The sequence below is a fragment of the Chelonoidis abingdonii genome, chromosome 22 (assembly GCF_003597395.2).
Source record: "Chelonoidis abingdonii isolate Lonesome George chromosome 22, CheloAbing_2.0, whole genome shotgun sequence".
Taxonomy (NCBI): domain Eukaryota; kingdom Metazoa; phylum Chordata; order Testudines; family Testudinidae; genus Chelonoidis; species Chelonoidis abingdonii.
This window is the reverse complement of record NC_133790.1, coordinates 5432827-5457061: the sequence shown is the minus strand read 5'-3', so window position 1 is coordinate 5457061 and position 24235 is coordinate 5432827. Positions and strand designations below refer to the sequence as shown.

Sequence of the window (24235 nt, the reverse complement as noted above, 5' to 3'; positions counted from 1 at the left end):
GTTCTTTGAAACCACCACACCCTGGGTTAATTACACAGGCCTCTGAGCAATGACTATTCCATTTCTTAAGTTTGGAGGCAACTCTCAGAAGCCTTGAGATAAGAAAATATTAGTTGTAGATCAGCTTGAAGGTTTCAGGGTCACCCGCAGTTCTCCTCAACTGTGTAGTAATTAGAAAATATCTACATAAAATTGGCCCTTGGAACCAGAGCTATTGTTCCATCTCCCTAACTTTCTTGGAAGCTGTGAATATCAGTAATGCATCATTACTGGAGTAGCTACAGACCAGTTGTAGGGTTCAACATGATTATGTTACCAATTTCCTTGTACGGGGTCTATTGCTTGTTTGTTTCATTGTTAACATCTTTGGCTCAATTAAAAATACATTCCTTTGGAGTAAACTATATTTCCTTCTGTAGGAGGAGCTGAAACACAAGCCTAATTCTGAAGCTGCAACAAACTTGAGGCAGATGTTACTGAAAGCGTCTGGAAGCCTAGGGGAGATTTTTCAAATGTGGGATTTAGGAGCACTAGACTTTCAATAGCATTTGCAGTCCTTTGGAAAGGAGAATTTTAAACAAGCAGATGTTAGCCCAAGTATGTCACTCTTTTGGGAACAAAGTTCAAAACCATTCAATGTCAAACCATGATACTGATGGAATCAAGTACATTCTTAAAGTCTACTAAAGTAACAGACTCTAAAAACCCACAGTGACTCTACACTGTTGCATTCAGAAAGGATGTTGATTTTAAAGGTTCTGATAAAGGCAAGAGAAAGTGTTTAGAGTCACTGCACTGTGATCCCTGGGGCAAATCTGAAGATAATTTAGTACAAGAAAGCACAGCCATCAAATTCTAATTGGAATGCGTTTTATGCTGTGTCCTAGTTAGACAGCATAATTTGTGCTGAACTATTCCTTGCTTATAGTACCTGCCACTCTCCAGCCAACATACAAAAGGGAATTATTCCAGTTGTAGTATTACCCCCCCCCCCCACGAGTCTACATGGAAAGGAAACACCTTCTTTGGCCCCGTGAGTCACCCCCCCAGTGTGGTGTAGAGAGAAGTGAGAAACAAGATTTGTTTTGTTTTTGAGTTTGGGGGAAGATAGTTACTGAATTGACATCATTCATTTAGGACAAAATCTGACCTGACTGCTGCAAGAAAGGGGAGCTACAAATGAATCCCTCACTGCCTGAAAGCTGTTACCTCCACTACTGCAAAACCCTTGATTGGCCGTGACATCAGTGGCTGGTTGTCCAGTGACGTGACAGTGTACATTGATCCAACATCAGACACAGACGCTGTTTCTACATTGTCAAGTGGTTCCCCAAGACTGCCAAGGCTGCCAAGGCTTCCAGTGCTGCAAAGTGAAAGATCTAAACTCTCCTGGCTAGAAACAACATGTGGCTCTAGCAGTCCTGATGGAATGGCCAACTCCAGTGAAGCTTGAAACTGGTCTACAGAAATATCGCTAATTGTCCGAGAGATACCCTGCGAGCTGCAGAGGGAGGCCTGGCTTGTCGAGGCTGAGGCACTAACACTCATGGCAGGTGTGACGCTGCTAGAACTGCTGATATCAAGACTGTCTGCACTACTAGATACAGTTGCTTTTTCCAACTCAGTCCTACATTCTCCTTCTCCTGCTTTGTCCTTGATTTTTTTGGAGTCCTCTTCCTGCAAAGGGATGTAGATTTCATCTTTGAAGACTCCACCATGTGCGTTACACGCCTTCCGGATTGCACTTCTCACAATACCTTCCTCTAAGTGAGTTGGTATTCCAGAAATCACAAGTAACCGACTATGAGCTGTTGCACCCACTAGTGCCTGGCAAGCATCAGCTACAGCATCATTTGTCACACCCAGCCCTTGTGGATCCTTTTTAGTTAGATGTCTGAGAATTATAAGTAAGGTCAGTGCTCTATGAAACCACAACATATCCTCGGGTTTGCTTCCTCCTATATTGAGAATTGCAGTGTCAGTTTCAGCAGCTCGGGATGAAGACCGTTTACCTGAAGACGATGTCTTTTCCCGCTTCATTTTGACCTTTTTCCTCTTTGACAGGAGGCTTGGGCTCTGGGGCGTCTGCCCCGGAGAAGATGAAGAGGAGGAAGATGAATCACTAAGATTTGGGGCATTTGTGGATGACATTACACTAGCTGTTACACTCATGTTGATTGGCAGAGTCACTTCTGCTACAGCTAGACAGCCTTCCATCAGAGCGTGAAAGTAGGTTGAAAATCTTCCCTGGTCAGCCACCCCCACACCAGAGCCACCACATGCATTTCCAGACACCCAGTTTTGAGTTTCTTCATCATATAGTTTGTGCAGTTCTGACTGAAGTGCCATAAGCATGGCTAGACAGGGATTTAGCTGAAGTGCAATGGAAGAAGACAACCCTGCTGGGTTCTTTTTCTGTTCCAGATTGTGAATTTTGCGAAGCAACTCTCCCAAGAGATGAAATATCAGTTCCTTCACACAAGCTGCCATGTCTGTCGTCCAGAGAAAGTTCCCTACATATGGAAGACAGACAGACACGGGAATTAGATTTATTCCAATGTGACTGGCTTTATTACATTAATTATGACAATACCATTCAATGGGTGTAAAATCAAGCGAGGCCACTTACAAATCCATGGGAACATTCTTCCCACAGAGACATCTTCATGCAACCAACAAATACATAATACTAGAAGGTCCTATGGCAAAACAAACCTACATTTTGCATCACTCAAGTTCAGCAGGCTTTAAATGCAGCAGCTTCATTAAAATTAAAAAATGCAAGAATACAACCTGATCAATGGGCCTGTGTTTGCTGTAATGTGATGGATGTCTCCACATTTTCAGTTTTTATTATACTCCAGATTTTTCAATTCACAACACATAATTGCATCACAAGAAGCTGTCAGGGGAAGCCAGAGGTACTGGCAGCTGGGTAGGGATAACTGGAGCTTTGTGGCATTTGGGGAAGTGTCGGAGAGCTTTGTGATTATGGGCAAGGCTACAGTGTTCACAGTAATTGTTAATTTTAATAAAGTGTGTGAAACCTGCAGTGATGACTCCTGTGAGCCCGGCTCCCTGCTCTGGGCATTATGACCTGGCCCATGGGGTCACAATGCCACTCCAGTTTGGTGCGTACACCTGGCTGGTGATGGAGATGGAGGGGCGGATGTGCCAAACCTGAGTGGCGCTGTGACCTAGTGCACAGGGTTACCATCCCCCAAGCAGGATGCAGGGCCGGTCCAGCCCAGCAGGACAGGAGCTGCCACTGCAGGAGGAGGGAGCGGTGGGCTCACGCTCCAACAACCCCACGTCTCTCTGATTTTTTCATGACTCTGGGTTTCTCCCTCTTGCACCTCTGCTGTGAAATTGACTAAAAATTTTAATGAAAATTCATAGATTTAATTTTGGGAGAAGACCATGACCTGGATATTTTCTTAAAATGATCAGTAGAGAAGCAGTTAGTGTTTATAGAATTTCCCATCTTTAAGGTTTCATAGTTAATAAAAGGAGATAAATACAAGTTCTATAAACTGCCATATTCATGATTTTAAGCCTTCTGGAAACAGGAGGACAGCACTATAGCAGTTTACACTCTATTTAGATTTACAAAATTGTTTTCACAACCGTGCATGCTAGATTTTTTTAAATCAAAGCTCAGAACGGAGGCTTCTGTGGCAAAAAGTTGGCTGCAGTACTGGAGAATACACAGGGTCCTGGTTACTAAGTAACATTGTCAACACATCCTTGCATTGATGAGATAAGCGGTAAAATTTTCAAAAGCTCTTAAGTGATTCCTAAGTCTCATTTTCAAAAGTGATTCAGGCACTTAGGTGCTCTTGAATATTTTACCCAATGTACTTAATAGATATCAGCTGGAAAATCTTCATGTGATTTTTCTAGTACTGAGTTTATTTTAGAATTTGGCATTATTAAACCAGGCGAATGCACACTATTTTAGAGTTTAAAAACCATAAATTCCATCATAATTACTAAAGAAAGCTTAAATACTGTATTTTTTTCTTTCTGAACATTCCAGTTGATCAGCTGTTTCATTGGTAATTAAATACTCGAGAAATGCTGTACTCTCACCTAAAAATTCCACCATTTGCAAGAGAACTGAAGCAGGGATAGTATCCAGCTCATCTTCTGATTTCACATCACCATCCTCTGATTTCCAAGTTAACAGCTGTTCTGTAAACGCCAGAGCCAGAGGGAATTCAAGCGGAAGAGAGTGCAAAACTAAGACAGCTCCAGGAGGGGGGGATACTCCTTAAACAAGATGACAGAGGAATTCCCATTACAATTCTATAAACTAGAACGCAACAACTGTGTCAAGAAAAAGCAACGTCTTATTAGGCCAGGTTCAAACATTGTTTTCAATTTTTCTAAGCTCAAGGGTTTGTTAAGTGAGGTAGTTCATTAAATCGACTAATCTTCTCATTAAACAGAAATGAAAAGACAGAAAAGGAAAATATTAAGTTAACACTGTAGCCCAGGGAAGCCTGAGCAGGAGCCAGAATTTACCAATGTACACTGCCAAAGAGCCACAGTAGTATGTCAGCAGGCCTCCATCAGCTCCCCGCCTCCACTCCCAGTGCCTCCTGCCCTCCCTCTCCTGATCAGCTGTTTCATGGTGTGCAGGAGGCTTGGGGGTGGGGGAGGAGCGAGGGCACAGCAGGCTCAGAGGAGGGAGTGGGAAGGGGTAAAGTAGGGGCAGGGCCTGTGGCAGAACCAGAGGTTGAGCAGTGAGCACACACATACCGCCCCACCCCCCAGCACATTGGAAAGTTGGTGCCTGTGGCTCCAGCCCCGGAGTCAGTGCCTATACAAGGAGCCGCACATTAACTTCTGAAGAGTCGCATGTGGCTCTGGAGCCACAGGTTGGCCACCCCGATGTAGCCAATGGTTTCCTGAATATTGGCAGGACATTAGTGCTACTGCAAAATGGAATACAAGGAACCACAGTGACCAGGAGTGGTGAGACTTTGAAGAATTTATTGAAAGAAAACTTGTTCTTGCCCCCTCTTCCCCCCCTGCTCCCATTATTATAAACAAATCAAGCTATTTCTTCTACAGGCTGGAGGGAAGAAAGAGTGTTATTTCTGCCGAAATATATTCAAGGGGCCCTGATCCTACAGTGATGAAGGCCAGCCATATAACTATCCACATAGATAAAACTAGGTTAAAATGTGGGATCTCAAACAACAAAGCACCAACCCGGGGCAATGGTTCAGGACTGAACTTAGCAGAACAAGTGCTGCCTGCTCAGTCACCGGTCCCAATTCCTGAAGTGTGCAGAGGGGAGACCTCCCTGAAAACGCCAAGTATTGACTGACTTCTGAGAAATGATGAGATTGCAGTGTGAGGGGGTGTAAGTTTAGAACTGCCTGGACAATATCAAGCCTTGTCTGTTTAGTTCGTCATGGTGTATTCCTATTGCCTGGTATTTTCTGATACCTTGCATAGCATAGTACCCACGTGAACAGAATGTAGGTTTAGTGCTGCCTGAGGAAACTCTGAGAAATAAGGTGATTTAGTATTTTCAAAATGAGGACAGGCTAAGAACATTTACCTAATTTGATGTGGACCTTGTCAGTGGAGATAATCACCGAAGGATACTGATTGGTTGTTGGGGGTGGTGTCAAGCCTGTGTTGGTTGGAGAGGCATCCCGAGGGTAACATACCGCCTCAGTTAGGTTTAACTGACCGTTCCTTTTTATTTTATGACCAAGACCATAGACAAACACTCGAGCCCACGGAGCCTTATACAGGGAGGAGCTAGAAAATAACCAGAAAACAAATTAATGAATTAATTAATTACAATTCATAAAAAACCAAACTTAAAAAAGACACAATCAAAGGGTACTTCATATCCTTCTGCACTATCATCCCCCACCTCTCCAAGATAAACCCTTGGAAAGCTTTGTATGGAAAAATGAACACAAGCATTACACAGAATTCCCGAAGAAGTCTTAGAGAGAGGCAGATCACAACCCAGGCCCAGCAGCCTACATAGGGGCTCTTTATAACTGGTTGCTCCCCCCATTCCTTAATAACTTACTCTTTGCGGAATCCAGACTGACTTTCCTTACAGGACACAACTACAAAAGCAGCCCCAGGAAAATTAACATCCATATTGACTTTGGACTCTGAAATAGGGAACTCTTCAGCGGGGAATTGTTCTGGTGCAGTCTGTAAAATGACATTTAACAATGAAAGCCTCGGAGAAGCAAAGCAATAAGCCAAAACCCCTTCCTTGCCCCTTATTTTACAGCTAAAAATAGTACTACAGAGTAGTTAGATAACTTGAGACCATTCATTTCAGTACTACACAGGCTATCCCCCTGCACATGTTCACATGACCAGACAGCACTGCAGTGTGTGCAGAGAAACACTGCACTATGATTAACAGTATTATGTATTTAAGGACAGTAATAACTGATGCAAAAATATTCTGGCAAGAAGAAAGGCAATCTCTCTAGAGGAAAAAGATTAATTCACATTTTCTTTACATTACTATAAACATTTGGAAAGCATCAAAAAATATCATTTACCTGCAAGAAGGAACAGATTTGTTTAGTTAGTTCTAACAGACTCTCCTCTCCTTGATGTAGTGTCCGAGTGATGGCTACAGTCAGCCACTCCCTGATTTGCTGTGAATTGCCCTGGTAGAAAAGGTCTGTGGCAGAACAGTTCTGGGAATGGATACAATGCTGTAGGGACTGGGCCAAAAGAATAGAACTTGAACTGATTGTTCCATCTGTAAAGAACAAATGTAATATACTGCATATTTTGGAAGATCTCTGAACTTATAAGTAGTCAGTCAAAGAAACTCTCAGATCACAAGCCTTTATAGCTGCATTCCTGCCCATGTGCAAGTCCTCCCAAGGTTTAGCAGTATAAGGAATTCTTCCAGGGCCAAACCTGTGCCCCTGACACTACTGACACAAAACTGAATGGAGGGTCAAAGGCCTGGTCTTGTTCTGTCCCAGCATTATTCCAATCTTTACATGGATTCCCCCAGGAAGAAAAGCAGTGGAAGGGCTCTGGGGCCACCCAACTGTGCCCCACCCTGGAAGCAGTCAGATAGCTCCCCACCCCACCAGTCAGATATGGAGACATTGCTTCCCCCAATGCCGCATGATGGCCAAGGAGACAGAAGGGGCCGAGTAGCCCCAGTTTGAGGGGTTCTTTGAGGCTGTAAAATGAGTACATGGCGCTTGAGATTTTTCCCCCGCTCATTCGATGAGATGAAGCGGGGAGAAGTGGTGTCCCTGATCTCAAGCTTCTCCCACCCACAAAGAAGCTATTTTTAGAGGGCTCCCTATCACTGCCTTTCTTACAGACTGCTGCTGTCTACTAAGTTACTGCAGGACCTATGGAAGGCCAATTTGCAGTGCATGGCAGCACTAGACAAAGCAATTCCTACAGAGCCTGTTTGCAGAAATCCCGCTCAGCGAGGTGCAATTACACACATTAACATTATGCAAATTCCTCACAGGTTAGCTAAACAAGGCCAGAAATGAAAAAAAAAATATTGCCAAAAAGGCAGGAGATGCAAGGAAGTATGGAGGGAGAGTGTGTGCTTAATTACGAGTATTTAAATTGAAATCTAGAAAAGGATCCCAAAGCCATGCAATTCCTCAAAATACTCTGTACTCTGCAGAGGAGTCACACGTGATGCAGCCTGTGAGAGAGCTAGTCCAGACTCAGAATGATTTGCGGGAGAGAAGATCTTCAAGTGCTTTAGATTAATTTTGAGTATTAACCACCTATTTTTAGCTACTTTTTACTTCCTCCTAAGTGCCCTGCCATGTTGTATGCATCTCTTAGCATGCCTAATGGCATCTGACAGGTTGATTTCCACCACTAACACACAGTTATTTTAACCCAAGATCTTTTCCCAGAATTCGGCCACATGCATTCTCTTAGACTCATGAGGAATTAGCTATCAGATTCATAAAACGTGACAAAGAGTCCTATGGCACCTTATAGACTAATACCCATGAAAGCTTATGCTCCAATACATCTGTTAGTCTATAAGGTGCCAGAGGACTCTGTTGCTTTTTACAGATCCAAACTAACACAGCTACTCCTCTGATACTTGTCAGATTCATGACTCTGTTAAGAAAAGAATGAACTGTTCTGTATAACTGGAGACGAGTTGAATTTTGAAAATGAAGTGACCCAGTGGCAGCTATATACCTATACTGAATTCAAACTGTACAATGTTTTCAGTTTCTCAAGTATCGCACAAACGAAAAGAAGAATAGCAACATATTAAATGGAATCTTTTTGGGGGAGGAATAATGAGGGAGAATTCCTTCCTACAGCTTACTTTTCATGAGATCATTAATAAACATTTGCAATGAACACACCTCAGTTTAGCCCAGAATTTACTTAACTGCTTTTACATGGTGGTTAGCCCTTTTTCTACCTGCTCATGAATCTAGTAAGAGATTGCGTATTTCATATGTTCATGCAAGTTTGAAAAACTTAATTTAAAAACAATTGCACTTAATGTCTTCATGACACAAATTGAAAATTGTCAGTTTCAAGAAACTCCTAAACTTAATCAGTCTTTCACACAGTTCTTTGTAAGCACACACATTGCTATAATACGGTATCAAACGCAAATGAGCTGCTGCATTTTTCAAGTATTATTTTACCAGGAAGGGGTGGTGCAAGAAGTTGGTTGGACAGCAGCTGCAGGTGCTCCAGGGTGATGTCACGGATAGCAGGAATATGAAATAGACGAGTAAACATATGTGGAGATTTGGGGGCAAAAATATTGAGGAGAGCCATGCGACAGTACAAACGCGCAAGTGAGGCTTCACATCGCAAAAGTTCTCTATAAAAAAAGAGAGAAAGAGTTAATTAAAATAGGAACTATACCTAGCAGCTTGATTTTTGGACCCAAAACAGACACATGAACTTAAAAACAGCAATAACTTATTAAGTAGAGCCAAATCTTCCTTATTCACTTTGGAAAGCAAATCACTAGTGACTGAATGACTGAATAGGTAGGTTCTATATGAGGAACTCTAAAACTTCTCACTACTGCTTATCCAGTGTTTGGGCACCAGCAGGCCACAAGTTTAAAACTTCTATGGTGCTCTTCACAGTCGTGGGAGCCCACATGTACAGATCTGATGACAGGAACAGAGCCCCCTTTACTCGTAACTCTGAGACAAGGGCAGTGAACAAACACTCTTCTCATCTCTAGAAAGAGATGAAGTGATCAATGCCTCAGTTTTAGTTAATGATCTGATGGCCCTTTTTGGCAAGGTAAAGGTATAAATTCTTCCTACTAAAATTCCCTTGGCTTTCAGTTGGGACCTCAGATACGTTAGGTATCTTCACTATTGGTCTTTGCTTTTACAACTTGGTCCTTCACATTATAAGTTCAATCCTGTGAAGTGCCCTGAGGTCCCACTGAAGTCCGTAGGAATGTGAAGTGTTCAGAATCACACAAGATTGAGCACATAGATGATAAACAGAAATTACCACCATCGCAATAAGTGACTATACTAGACAAGATGTTTTTGCCCGTGCCAGAGCTAAATATTTATGAATAATTTAGAGATCATTCTTGTTTTAATAATGCCCTAATAAGATCATCATAACTCCTTTTATAAAAAGATGATTTAGCCAAAACTATGTGGAGATCCAATGACCTCTTTTTAGGTCTAAACCTAGTGAGCGTACTAAGAAGATGTTCAGAAGTTTACTTGAAATCTATTATTTAATGCAAAGCTGCAGTAAGTAATTAATTTTACCGTATGAAACACTGTATGTTTATCCAAGTAATAAACATGGAAATACTGATATATTATATGCTCTAAGTACACTAAATTAATTTCTTATTTACCTGTGAATTTGGATGTTTGTATTATCCAGAGTAACCAATCCATTTGTTGCAGTCCTCCTATAGCCAGCAGGTGGCCTTTCTAACATGTCAATAGGATACCAGTATCTTACCAACACACCTTCACTTCTGAGATAAGTCTCTACTTGCACCAATTCATTTACCTGAAATGTCAAACACAACGCCATCAATCCATTGGACACATCTTTACTCCAAAAGCAGAAAACAGCATCTTACATGAACTAACATGTTTTACCACGTAGATCAGAGAAAAATACTGTAAACCCATTAAAAAACTTAAATATAGCTCTACTCACTGAATCAACGTCCAGAACAACACCATGGAGACCAAATGTCTTCAGCATCCCACGAATAGCAAATTTAGGTAAAGCTGTTCCCACAGCATTGCTGGCCATGTTGTTACTATCTGGGGAGCGAGTCACCACTGTGAGGCCTGGAAACAAAGGAACAACATGTCTTCAAAACATCATTTACAATGAGAAGGTCCTGAATAAACTAACAGTATATACAAACTGACTCCTACCACCCAGAGTCCGATAGACTAATCTTTGGCTCAGAATGCACAGGCTGTAGCCTTAGCACACCCGATTCTGCTATTTGGTGGGTTGTTTAACATTTTCACTTTGTGCACAGCACATATATTGACAAGTGATTCACTTTTTAAAAATGTTATTAAAAAGGCAAAACAAAAGCAGTGATTTAACCCTTCCAGTTCTAGCCATTTATTGAACTAAAAAAGTTGCAGCCTTAATTCCTCCAAATAATGATTTTGTCCTGTATCCGCCAAGATCAAAGGGTGTTCAGTCCTAACTTTTCTCCTACTGGCAAATAAAGATTGAAATAGACATACCTTTCCGAACTTTATCAATAGTGAATTTATTTGCTTCATCTTTGATATCCTCAATGGTAGGAAGATAGAGGTCTCTTGGGATGCCACCATTTTCCTCATAAAGGAATTCTACTGTTTGTCGGGCTATATCGACCATTCCTGATAAACAGAATAGCATCTGGATTAGACGCTGGCCTTTGTCTTGTAACAAACCACACAATCTAACAAATACATTAAAACATAATCTCATCTACTCATTACAAGCCAGATTCCGCCACCTCACTCGTCACTTTGGATAAGAGATAGCAAATCTGGTCTAAAGTCTAGCACTCAAAAAGTCTAAATCAATATCATACTGGTTTCTGGAGAATATTTATAGAGCTAATCTGTTTCAGGGAAACAAGTTTGTTTACTACTGATAACTATTTCATAGTTAAACTAAATGTTTACCTGCAGACTATAAGCAGAGATTGGCAACCTTTGGCACGCAGCTCGCCAGGGTAAGCCCCCTGCTGGGCTGGGCTGGTTTGTTTACCTGCTGCATCCACAGGTTTGGCCGATCGCAGCTCCCACTGGCTGCAGTTAGCCGCTCCAGGCCAATGGGGACTGCAGGAAGCGGCATGGGCTGAGGGATGTGCTGGCCGTCGCTTCCAGCAGCTCCCATTGGCCTGAAGCAGCGAACCGCAGCCACTGGGAGCCATGATCAGCTGAACCTGCGGCTGGCATATGAACCTGCGGCTGGTAATCAAACCAGCCCGGCCAGTCAGGGACTTTCCCTGTACAAGCGATGGAACAAGTTTGGGAACCACCAGATTAGAATAATCACGAAACAAACTAAGACAGACGATTATAAAGGGAAAACCACAGCACAGGAGCTTGTTTTGATTTTATCAGAACAGAAATGTTTACCTAGTGAATTGTTCATGACTTTTTCTTTTAAAGCAATGTTTTATTTTAATCTGCATGAAGAAGTGACTAGGAACCTTACTGTCAGGTGACCAGGAACAAAGACATACTCAGTCACTCACATGCTAGCAGCTAGATAAACTTTGACCAGCAAGTGCAATTAACTTGTGAGTGGCAATGAAATAAAAAAAAATGACTTCTAAAGCACCGAGGAGAAAGATTTATTTACAAAGCACATTTGTCATGGAATATTCAGGCTGATTGGTCCCCCATACATAAGCTGTGGGAGAAGGCTGTTGACTCTCCTGCTGAGCAAATAATTGCATGTGAGGCAGAGCTGCCAAACTCGTACTGAAATGAAAACTCTTTCTGCAGCATTCCACTGTGTCCAAATCACTAGTTTATCAACATGGAAGACGAGACATCTTGGGAAAAACTCTAACACTAGAGCTAAGGTATCTAGCCATAAAAATAAAATGAATTAGCATACGTCTGATGGAGGTTACACTTTGCCAATAGCTCCTGAATAGCAAGTAAAATCAAGTATCAAAAGCAGATACACCATCAGGAATTCATGAAAACTGTGCAGCATTTTGTCCTTAACCAAGTAATTTTGATTAAAAGAACTTTGATAGAAAAGTAAATGAAAAAATCTTTGATAATACAAGATTATACAACTAAAACAATCTGTCATAAAATAGAGAAATTAAGCTACCAACAATAACATTAATTTGAGTGTTCAAAATGAGCCAAATTAAGCCCTGAGGTTCCCATCTTTGTCTGGCAATGGCTTCCCGAAGAACCAGGTTAACATGTCAGCAGCCCGTACTTTATATTGTAATGGTTAGATCTTTGCAATGAAAAATGTAGAACCCTTTTTTCAAATGAAAGTAGTGACTCTGCTGAATACAGTAGAATGAGGCAAAACATGCTGAACTCCCCTTAAATCATGTCATACATTATTATTATTATTGCTGCTGCTGCTGCTGCTGCATTTGTGACCTTTTGTGCCCGGTGCTGAAGCCTGGTTCTCGGTTTTTTGTGGGGAGATTTCAATGTGGTACTTACACAAACGCCCTCTTACAGGTTGTCCCATCAGCCCCTATTCCTTGCCCAACTATCTCATAAGGGGATAGAATGTTATTAAGCTCTATTAAATGCTAAAAGGCTGCCAACCATTTCAATCATCTATAACCTCTCTTCTTTCTAAGAACTCTTCCTCACAAGTTTCATATTTCAGTTAGTATTGATGTAGCTGTGTCTAAAAAGTGTGTTTAGGCGGCTTTTTAAAATCCGAACTACTACATGTTTTTCTGTTCTCATAGACGCGTAGCTCATAACCTAAAAAATAGAAAAGATTTTGCAGAAACTTTCCAAAATCTTCTACCCCCCACAAAATATCTCACTTTTGAGTAGAAACCATGCTTGGAAAATATTTGCCCAAAAGAAGAATGCTTCTGTAAGTTACAAGCATGTGAAAAACAGAAGACAAGCTGTTTTGCAGCCTTGACTCTAGTAGGTGCAACAAGACCACTCCAGCTCCCCCAGTTTCATTCCTGCACCTGTTATATGCCACATACAATTATGACTGCAGAAAAAACATTTGACAGTAATACCTAGCTGTAAAGCCCCTTTAATCTGGTCTAGACCAGATTTCCTCTCAGCTTCATTGCGAAACCGTCTTCTAATTGTAGGGAAAACTTTTGTCTCCCAGGCTTTAACCAAGAGAGCATAGTGATCCTCCTGGAAAGAGAAGTCAAACAAAAAACAAATGGCATTTAGAACAAGAGATTTAATGGAAATTCTAGTTTCTCAAAGAAAAAAAATCAGTCTTTAAATACAAGATTTATAGTTAGAGAGCAGCTTTGTAACATGTGAGGTGTCCCATCTTCCTTACCCGGGGGATGTCATCATCGTCATCATCATCGCTTTCGTCGTCTGCAATAGCAGGGGGATGTGGATCTGGGCCTGATGTGAAGAAGTTCTCATAGCTGAGTTCCATTTTATAATGACAAGAAGTATCACTGTCATACTCTGCAACCAACCACATTGAAATAATGAACTCCCAATCATTACTAGACATGCTAAAATATTTCATGAAGTTCTTCAGATATGCTGCATTCTGTGGTCTCTCTCCAATCACTTGGTAGAAGTTACTTAATGCATTTTGACATAGCGTAGCACATTGAATAACTCAATCAAGTGAAGCACCTAACTACATTCAGAGCCCTAATAAAATAATTTTTCATTATGGTTACTTTAATTCAGAACAATTTGAATGCTTTATTCTATATAATGTAAAAGAAATATAACTGATTTTTAGACTGCTCTGTCTAAAATGAAGTGAGCATTTATCTGCCAATGTCTAATGTACTTTTTTAACTATTATTGTATTTGATCTGGGCAGCACCTTGAGAATTTCAGTTAGAGAACATTTAATTGGATTTACACTGTTTTACTGAAATAAACTGAACATGCTATTTAAATGTTATTAATGATCACTTTACGTTGCTGAGCTGTGGCAACAGCAGCAATTCTACAAGGAGGTCCATGGGTTCCAGAATCAGAAGCTATGCTGGTACCAGCATCATTATCACTATCAGAAGCCATGGCAAAAGGCAATGCTTCAAAGTTGGCACTTATTTCTTCAGCTAGGTCAATGCACAGATCAGCAGCATTCCTGTGAGCTTGTCCCTCAGCATAGGCAAACTGGCGAGATCCAAAGTTAGCACGGACTTTTGTATTCTGTAACAAAATTCAAATAAAGCATAAGAGAAGAAGCTTTTGTTTTAAAGTACTATTTTAACCCTTTGATATGATCTTCCTATTCTAAACCTTGGCTACAGGATGAGATCCCCACTGGTTATTACCATATCCTCTAGTGATATGGATTTCCTTGCATTATTGACCATAAATTTTAAAGAATAAGTCTGATAATACACAATTGCAAAGTATAAACCTCCTCAGTACAATCTTTAAGCTTTAATTGTTCAGCCTGGTACTTCAAGATACAGTCATTGGGACAAATGTCATTTTCAGCAAGGTCACTGTTAAGATTAAAGTGAAGTAATAGTCAAGTAAGGCCTATTAGTATATAAAGATTAACTAAGTCTCCTCATCAGACCAGCTCTACTTTATTGTCCTGATGGGTGAGACTAGCTCCCATTAAAGGTACATGCACATTAGAAAGAGAACATAAGTTTTAACCCAAATCAATAAATGAAGGTGAAAATGATATTAAAAATATTTTATGGTTTCCACACAGGAACATTGACTAGTGTTGATGAAAGTCAAATGCATCCCAAAGTACATGTTTAATTGTTAAACCTGCCTTTTTCTGAATGTGCACCACCGGCCACATTCCACCAGAGACATCCTCCAGATAAGGCCCAAGTCGCTGTCCACAATATGTGAAGTACACTCTTCCTTTAGCTGGCTGTCCTGGAGGGGGAGGAGTGCCTTCTGTTCTCTCCCAGCCAATTCCTGCTATATCACCTAGAGGAAAATAGAACATGACCAAAAAGAAACAAGGATTTTTCTGTTTTTCATCTATTACCTTGTTTATATTTAAGAGGTGTTAGGCTCTTTCAGCTAAGTAAATAAGCTGAATTCTGACATACCAGGAGAAAGGGTCACATCCAGTCGAACACTCTTCCACTGTAGCAAGCTGGAGCCATTGTAATGCACAGCTCGTCCATTACTAAGAAAGTAAAAGTGAAGAAGAAAGTAAAACATAAAAGAGCAGCCCTCTAGGGTAAAAAAGTCATTGTAAATGACCATTAGTTAGCACTCAGGTGGTTGCTACATACTGCTAAAATGCAACAGGAACTCTCCTCATTTTCATAAGAAATTACTATATTTCAAAACTTTAATCCCTCCATTGAAATTATCCATTCAGTACTATTCAGGAACAAAAAGCAAGCCTGGTGCCAGTTCAGAGGAGCTTATACTCAGTTTATGTAGTGTACCAGGCTGTAATTTTTAATGAACACATTTGCAACATACTTATGAAAAAGACATGTGCCAACAGGATTTGTCCACGCGCCGTCCCGCTTTTCTGCTTCAGTTGCAAACCCAAATGAAACTATTGGACCAGTGTCATCATCTGTATCTCCATAGGAAACTATTTCAATCTCCCAGTAAAATGATGGGGCCTAAGGAAACAGCCATACAGAAAATTTGTTGGTCATATTTAAAAAACAAACAAACAAAACAAAAAAACTACTGAAGGTAAAACACCACAGAAATTTGCTCCATCATTGTGATTTCTTACTTGTACTGGAACTGGGGAGGTAGCGTAGATAAATGTGCCACGAGGCAGTCCCCCGCCTGCACTAGGGTCAGCCAAAAAGGTCACAGCTGTGAGATGTGATGAGAACATGCATGCTCGCACAGGTGGAAACACTCTAGAAGGGCTCCAAGTAATCTCCTTGGGCTGTAAAACAGGTAAAGAGTGGTTTAGTCTGACTGCATTTGAGGTCACAAGCTAGATTTCATTCTACTGAAATCCAGTGTCCAAGATCTGCTATGGAATGCATACTTGATCCAGTATATAACATAAGTAACCAATATGTTGCATTCAAGAATGTTTATGTGTGATGTATTTTTCTTTTTCCTTTAAACCACTGTAATGGTTTGACTCCGGTGATCCTTAGACCACCATATGAGAACCTGAATCCATAAGAGAAAGAGCCAGAAAAGCAGCACCTTGTTGATATGTTTACCTGTCTTCTGTCTGCCTGGAGTGGCGGAGGTGGGGGACGAGCACAATCTCGATACAACATTCTTAACCTTTCACATTGCACTTCTACAATGAGAAGCCTCTCCCCTGTAACAGTACAAACCAAACCATTAATACTAGGAACATGAGAGTTTAGCTGGAGACAGTCATTTGAGATCTAATGATTACACCTACGCTAAAAATCTCTAAATGTCACAATCAGGTTCATTTCAGAAATTAATCTTTCCTCACTTCTTCCCCTTCCCCATTCCAAAATCAAAAAAACCCAAACTGAGGAAAAACCTATGGAGTACACCTGAGAATGGCTTATATTTCAGCAAAAGCCTCATGTATGAAAGGAATTACAGGTCTAAAAATTAAACGGAAATTATTTCCAAGTAACAGCGAAATTTCATTTTAGGTTAACAAAGCAGTTGATCTGCATTAAGGGCTGTCACTCCACCTTTATCTAGCATGAATGGTAAAGAAGTACTCCCCAGCACTACAGCACCTAACATCCATATTGTGGAAAGACACCCTCATACCTACACCCCACCGTTGTTATTCAGAATGTCCTTGTTTTGTTTAATTTTCCTTATGACAATACATGTTTGTGTTTAATTTATTTAAAACAAAATCAGTGAGCTTGTTACAGCTGCAAATGAAACTGACAAAGACACCATCAAATCAAACTATCCTGTCTGCTGTTAGCTAGTCAAGATGCTTCAATGCACTGAAGACTGTAGGATACTTTCAGGTAAGGGAACCTTGAAGTTATAGTTTGACCATTGGAATAAAATGGCCATTGGAGATGCTCACTAGGAATAGAATAGATGCTATTAATGTTAAGCACAGTACTGCGTTGTTTGAAGTACCAAGACAGATATGGAAGGTGTTCAACATTTTTTGAAAAATCAAGCTGCGTTAAGTGTCAAGTTGGGTGCCCAAAAGCTGAGACGCCCCAAATCACTTATTTAAAAAACTAGGCCATGGAGCTTTGGCTGAACAAGAACAGATAAACCTTTTCTCTTATTAAAATATTTAACCTATGGTTGAGCTGACACTGAAAGAACAAGACTGGCATGAAGTGCATGTCTCCCCTAGAAGCTGAGTGCAGATAGTGCTTGAGCTCTTCAAGGCCTAGTTAACATTTCCGTGAAGGTACTATACTGTGCACAGACCTAAATCTGGGAGCCAGGGAATTCTTGATCAAGGAAAACACTACATTTAAAAAAGAGTTGTGCTAAAGGGGATTTAACTCAATATTCAAATGACTACAAAGGAAGCAAACACTCCAAAACTGACATTTAAATTAGCATCCAGAACAATAAATCATACTTTTAAAATTTACATAATATTCCTTTTAAAAACTGAAATGAGTAAGAAAAGCTGAAGGGGTAAAGTAACAATTTCTCCTGGCTATTACCTATTGTTACTTTATCTGTAGGTTTGTCTGATACATAAGTCAACATGTTTTCACTAGTCCCTATACAGATAAAAAGTGTGGGTTAAAACTCTTGTTAAAGAAGCTATGATATTTAAGTCACCTGAAATTGATTCAAAGGTTTAAACTTAATTTCTGATTACAATTAGATTTGGAACGTTAGAAGCCAATGAAAACAATATCTCCAAGATAGTATCTGCTTTGGGAAGCAGGGGAGCCATGTTCAGTGACATGGGGAAGGGAAACCTTAAGGAGAAAAGACAGGAAGAATTATTTCTTTTCTGTTTTATTTAAACTAACCACACTGAGTATATTCACTGCAAGGAACAGTATCATATGTCATAACACAGTTCTACAAAGCCAATATATTTTAAGTGAAAGATTAAAAACAATAAACTTGTAAGAATAAAAGTTGCAAAGACAGCAGTGGAGTAACCTGAACGCTGACTATTTTTATACTACTGTTAAACAACAGTTGGGGAGAGAAAGATTTACAAGAAAGAAAAAGGCAGAAATCAACACCAAAGTGACTGATAATCTCCCTGAAGTTTCCGTAAGACATTCCAATGTTAAAAAAAAACCAGTCAGATTCACAGCACCGTTTAAAACAAAAAATATTTGAAAATTTACATCACCAAATCAGCCTTGTCTGTCCCACTGAAACTAAATTATGTCAGAAGTCGATATCACATAAAAACATACAACAAAACAATATCACTTATTGCAGGTTGTTCCACAGTAACCAGCTATCAGGTGTCGAAGAGGATGAATTAACTAAAAAACTTTGGTTTTGTTGCATTTAACTTGTAGTGTCTGATCAGCAAATATTTATATTGATAAATAAAGACCTACTGGAAGTTAGTTTTGAACCAATAACCCAGCATGAGCATGAGGCTGGAAGTTAATTTAGGGCACAGGAATAAGTTATGCACACTTAACTTCATATCGGAAGCCTAACAGAATTCCATTTGGTTCTACGGTCTAACAGCTTCCTTTTCTTCAGTCCTTTTCCTCCACTTAAGCAGCTCTGGCTGTATCCTATAATCTGCGCTCGACCCTAGAATTTCTGCTGGCTCCAAGTGCCCACCCATAAACAGGGGAGGAGATCAGGAGGTTAAAAATAAGGAAAGAAAATAAGAGTAGCCTTTAAAATAGGCAAGAAGAGCACTGACACACTAAAGAATGAATAAAAGAGAATAATGAAGGAAAAACAGCAGCTTACACTCATAAAAAAACTATGGCGAAATTAAAAAAAAGTCCAAGATTTAGAGACTTCCCCTCATCTCAGTTTGTACATTAGTATGGATGGGTACGTTCATGTAAATACCACAGCTAATAAATGAATTGCCATTGCAGCTTACTGATAAAATTATAACTTTTCACAGTTTTGAGTAATTCACCTGCAATTTAATTTGGTCTTGACTTTGCTATTGACTAAAACTGAGTATACCTGCACCCTGATGTATGTATCAATACAAGAGAGGCTTCCTGGGAAAACTCTGATATTCTTTATCAAAAACAAGACACAAAACCAGTGAACCAGCCACGAGACCAGAGTATTATGACGGGGGGAAACTTGACGGCCATAATCACACTAGGTGTAATTCCACTGCCTTTATACCTAAAACCTAATTTTAAGAAGTCAAGCTATTAGCCACCATAAATTTATTTAGATCTCTGCAACTGTAAGAAGCCACATTGTATTATATTAATAAGCGCTATTAATACTGTCTTCCTTTCCTTAGTATTTAAATAGTTCACTTTTATTTGGGATATAGCCTCGTATCTAAAGTTTAAAATTAACCTTACTTATCTGTTATCTCACTGCACTGACAAAATACAACAGTAAAACTGTATGGACATGTTAAATACATACCAGGGCTGCACTCTTGTGCCACCAGGTTAAGAACTTCTACAGCAGCTGGACATTGTTGTATGAATTCTTCACAAAACAAACTGTCTTCTAATAGCTGGGCCATCACCAGGCATGCTCTTAATGTAAAAATAAAAAAATAAAAAAAATCTATATATATGTGTATGAACATTAAAAATGTACATTATATGGTGAACTTGATGTCAATACTTGTGAAAATAATTTCAGGACTAGCCTCAACAAAATGAGTATTCTTGTCTGCTTCTGTTTGTTTAGTTGTTCATTGGGACTGCTGCAGAAATGACTTGACCAACTTCATGTTAATAAAACACCCAGGTCAACAGGTTGCCAAGTCCGCTCCTGGCTTTGGGCTCCTCATTAGCAGTGAGGCCATTGTAAGAAAGTCAGTTAACTTGATTTCCTTTTGGAAACTAATACGATTCTTTATTAAACACACAATTGTTCCATGTAGCAAAATGCCAATATTTACATAGGAAAAACAAGCTTCAAGATGACCTCAACTGGCTGGAGCATTTACATTTTGTACAGCACCTTGTACACTTAGAGCCCTTTATAAATAATGAACAAAACCTTACCTTGTTCTTATTTCTCCAAGGAGCCGGACCACTGCCATTACTGGGGTTGAGCCATCTCCTGTTGCAGGAAGTGAGGTATGAATAGATAGACTTCCCTCCTGAGGAAGCAACATGGACTGGACTGCCTGTACTACCTTCTCAGTAATGGACAGTTTATGAAGAGGCAATGCCTGATGGTGGGGGGGGGGGCACGGTAAAAAGTTAAATTCAAGTAGTTAGTTTCTAAGACATGAGGGCGTTTCATCACCTGGAGTTAATTCTCATTTTGTACTATCACAAAAACAGCACAAGACAAAAATCACAAGACAAAAGGAAAGGTAACACAACATGCTATGGAACATCCTTAAGTGCTGAAGGATGAATATCATGTTATTTGGATGAGAAATTATATATAAATATGGCTATGAAATGTTTAAAACAATGATGTAAACGTCACAAGTCATCTTTAACCAAACATGAATTAGGCTTTTACATGCTGCAGATTGTTGTCGTCGTCATTTTAAATCACAGTATAATTACAATTTGTTATTACACTTAATGTTGGATTTTAAAATGACCTTACCTCAGATCTTGGAACACAGAGCCTAGATAATGGAATAGTTAATATGTCTGATGCTTGTGAGGTCTTTCTATAGTCTATACTGGCAGGTGGAAATTTGACAGTTGCTATACCTTCCTGTTCATTAATAGAAGCCACCACTCCAATGCTTCCTGCTATTCCTCTACCCAAAACCTACAAAAATGAACAAGGAAGTACAACTTTAAAATTGTAAAATGATCAAAAGAATCACCTCTCATTTGAAGTATAAAAGGAAAAGAAGTTAATTACCTGCACTTCAGAACCTATTTTAATTGTCTCTTTAAAGCCACCAAGAGCACACAGTGCGGCTACCGCCTGTCGAGCAATTCTTTGAAGTTTGGCAAGTTTCCTGCCACTGCTGCTCCCATTTTCCAAGATACTCTCTGCATATTTCCCCAGTTGTGGAATGTACATCAGAGCCCGAGACAGAACCTAAATATTCAAAGCAGAAATATCGGTCAGGAAAGTGTAGGCACTGAGGGCATAGCTGAATTTTTTAAAAATACACCAGAGGAACTATTTTAATTTTCAAGAAGTAGTTATGCTGTCATATTTTAAAATAAGATCTTTGATCAGTGAGTAACAAAGCCAGATTCCATTGTTGATTCCCACATAACTGTGAGAAGTGCAATGATGTGTCATCCTCTCTCCAGCATATAGCATACACTGTGGCTGCTCAGGCTAAGTGCAGTGATATGTTGTCATCTCTCCAGCACATAGCCAGAGCAGCCACGATGTATGCTAAGCGATCTGGAAGCAAAGACTTTGTCCTCCAACCATTATTTTGGCCCTTAGGGGTCCGGGTGAGAGAGGATTGGTCTGTCAAGGCAGGATGACTGCCTGAATAAACAGTCTTATGAAGTATAAAAAATATAACGCTGTCATTTATCAGCAGTCAATTCCTTGTTTCCAGATCTGTTTGGACAAATTCTTTCCCCCATCTTCCACCCACAGTCTCTGAAATGGCAGATGGGCCCAAGAAGGGCTATTAGCACAGATAGTATCTACCTGGATAGTGACAATTAAAAAAATATATTTTAAACAAGGAATCAGGAGAGGATGTAACTGGCTCAGGAATGCCAAGAGTTAAAAGTTGTACTGTGCATCACACATTTAGATATCTAATCCTCCGTTGCTTACCTTTTCAGCCGTTGTTGTCCATATTTGAGCTGCATTTGATTCTGGTGCCATCAATAAGCTGTGAAGCAGAGCAATCACCTCTGCTGCCATACTGTTTGCTACATGACCACTGATAAATGGACGCACAGGATCTGTCCTGTATAGAAGAAAAATGTCACTTGCCCAATAAATGCTTCAATTTGTTACCCCTGCCCAACACAAGTGATTTAAGATTAGGGTACTAATAGTTACTCTCTACATTCCTACAAAGACATTCATATTATTTTGAAGACTCCACAGTGAGTTTCTACCTGGCAAGTTCAGAATTCCTCTCCCTGCAAATGGAGGTTTGAGCAGTTTTCTTTTTGTCACCAGTTGACAGCCCACTAGTGGTTTCTGGACTGATAGATTCAATAGGTGGCCCGACGCTGACAATTAGGCCAGATTGTGCCCACTTGGTAGCCTTCCGAAGAGCTGCAGCAGCCTCTTCTGTAATAACCTCACAGCAGCCACTCTGAAAAAGAAATATGGAAGATATTCAAAGTGACTATTTAATTAGCTCTATTCAGACCAATCATAACCCAAGCTAGCCAGAGCTAAGGGAATCATTTATCTGACAAATTTTAGCTTCCCCCCAACCCCAGTTGTGGTATAACCACAAAGAAATCAACACTTCTTCAAACTGTATTCATTATTCACACTGGACATTTTTTTGTTTGATTTCATTATTTTAATCGATGACTTGATCAAGGAGTAGATTCAATACTATTAGTTTAGTCGGTCAGATAGTCACTTGGTGGTTTTCTGTTCTTTGATTGAAGAATGCATGAGTACTTCTGACACAAATACTCATGAGTATGAATTTAAAACCAGTTTCTTTAAATATTCTAACATGATCTTTGAAATTTACTTTTATGGATTTTCATCCCAGTAAAACTCAGTCTCCTTAAATACTTGTGAAAGAATACAAAACCATGACACAAACATGTTTGAGAAAATATTAGTGGAAATATTTTTGCAGTAACACAACACCTGTTTTTCAAGGATTTACATATGCATGTCAATAACAACATTATAATGCTTAAGTTTATGAACAAGTTTTCTTGAATTTCACTTGTTTAATATAAATATTTAGCCAATAATTTGTCTTTTTGGAAGAGAATTAAATTTAGTTTTCTGGGTTTTTTTACAGAAGTCTTAAGAACACTGGGGTAGTGAGAATGTTGACTGTCTAATGATTTCTAAGATGTTAAACAATTATCTTTATTGCTTCCTTACTTTAGTCATGTCCCGATCCATCTTCACTACTTTCTCCATGTTAGCTCCAGTGCCGAGTCGGAATGGTCGACCTTCTGAACTACTACAAATGTACGAATAAAACCTATTAAATGTGGCTTTACTATGTAAAATTAGTGAACTAGCTATCCTTTTGCTCTAACGGATCTCAAAGCACTTTAAAGCCTTTATTTACATGAAGAACTCAACCAACTCTGTAGTGAAAAGAATTCTCTCCAGTTGAGCTGCTTAATATCACAGCAATTGTAATGAGTTGAGGACACACGATGTACTGAAACTGCAGCAGATATGGAAGTATATAGAATGTAGTTATTCGCACTGCAATTTGGCGATGCTACTGCAGTTAATTCCCCTATTTTTACAAAAAAAGTATCATGAGTTTTTTTAGTGGCCATGAATGCCTAAGACTCTTGGAGTTACATTTCAACTGAAAGAGAGCACTGCTAGCAGGAATGGTTTAAGAACACTGCCTGTTAGCATTATACTGAGGCAGTGGCTCAAGACTGACTCAGAGCCAGGGGTGTCATGTAATGAACTACCAACATCACTTCCTCCAGCACTTCTATTTATGTAGCTGCACAGCATCACCAAAACTCACTTTTGGATAAAAATCCCAGTATTTACGAGCAGCAACAGAAACAGAATTTGAAGCATTTTGCTTTTGCTCAGTTATAATCATCTCCAACACAAAATCTTCCTACAGTTCTGGCACTGTACAGAAATAAAGATGGAAACCCCAAAATTGCTTTGTTAATTCTAATCCACTGAGTTAAAGTTACCTCAGTAAGGGCTGAAGGACTTCATGGGATGACTGATCTTCCCGTTTGTGAATAAAAATAGAAAGTTTACCATCCACTGCCTCACTCTCTTCTCCAGAATCTTTATCTCCTTTTATGGAATTTTTTGGGCTGGTTTTTGCCAAAGTGGTATCTGGTTCAGATGCAGTTGGAGACAGAATTGTCTGACATCCTTCAAGCAGA

At 39.8% G+C, this 24235-nt stretch overlaps 1 protein-coding gene across 1 annotated transcript in view; it reads right to left on the bottom strand.

Moving 5' to 3' along the window:
- HECTD4 (HECT domain E3 ubiquitin protein ligase 4) overlaps positions 1-24235 on the bottom strand; it is a 111428-nt gene that overhangs the window by 16384 nt on the left and 70809 nt on the right. Inside the window, exons 37-61 of the mRNA XM_032800699.2 lie at positions 24035-24224; positions 23238-23319; positions 22271-22473; positions 21981-22116; positions 21090-21272; positions 20823-20993; positions 20261-20430; positions 19668-19783; positions 16352-16455; positions 15901-16062; positions 15633-15781; positions 15248-15327; positions 14959-15122; positions 14135-14372; positions 13525-13661; positions 13244-13370; positions 10743-10880; positions 10189-10325; positions 9875-10035; positions 8673-8854; positions 6558-6763; positions 6065-6195; positions 5576-5781; positions 4093-4272; positions 1210-2513 (exon numbers count right to left, since the gene is read on the bottom strand). Of these exons, the coding sequence (XP_032656590.1) occupies positions 1210-2513; positions 4093-4272; positions 5576-5781; positions 6065-6195; positions 6558-6763; positions 8673-8854; positions 9875-10035; positions 10189-10325; positions 10743-10880; positions 13244-13370; positions 13525-13661; positions 14135-14372; positions 14959-15122; positions 15248-15327; positions 15633-15781; positions 15901-16062; positions 16352-16455; positions 19668-19783; positions 20261-20430; positions 20823-20993; positions 21090-21272; positions 21981-22116; positions 22271-22473; positions 23238-23319; positions 24035-24224 (5057 nt within the window). The remainder of the gene's footprint in view (positions 1-1209; positions 2514-4092; positions 4273-5575; positions 5782-6064; positions 6196-6557; positions 6764-8672; positions 8855-9874; positions 10036-10188; positions 10326-10742; positions 10881-13243; positions 13371-13524; positions 13662-14134; positions 14373-14958; positions 15123-15247; positions 15328-15632; positions 15782-15900; positions 16063-16351; positions 16456-19667; positions 19784-20260; positions 20431-20822; positions 20994-21089; positions 21273-21980; positions 22117-22270; positions 22474-23237; positions 23320-24034; positions 24225-24235) is intronic.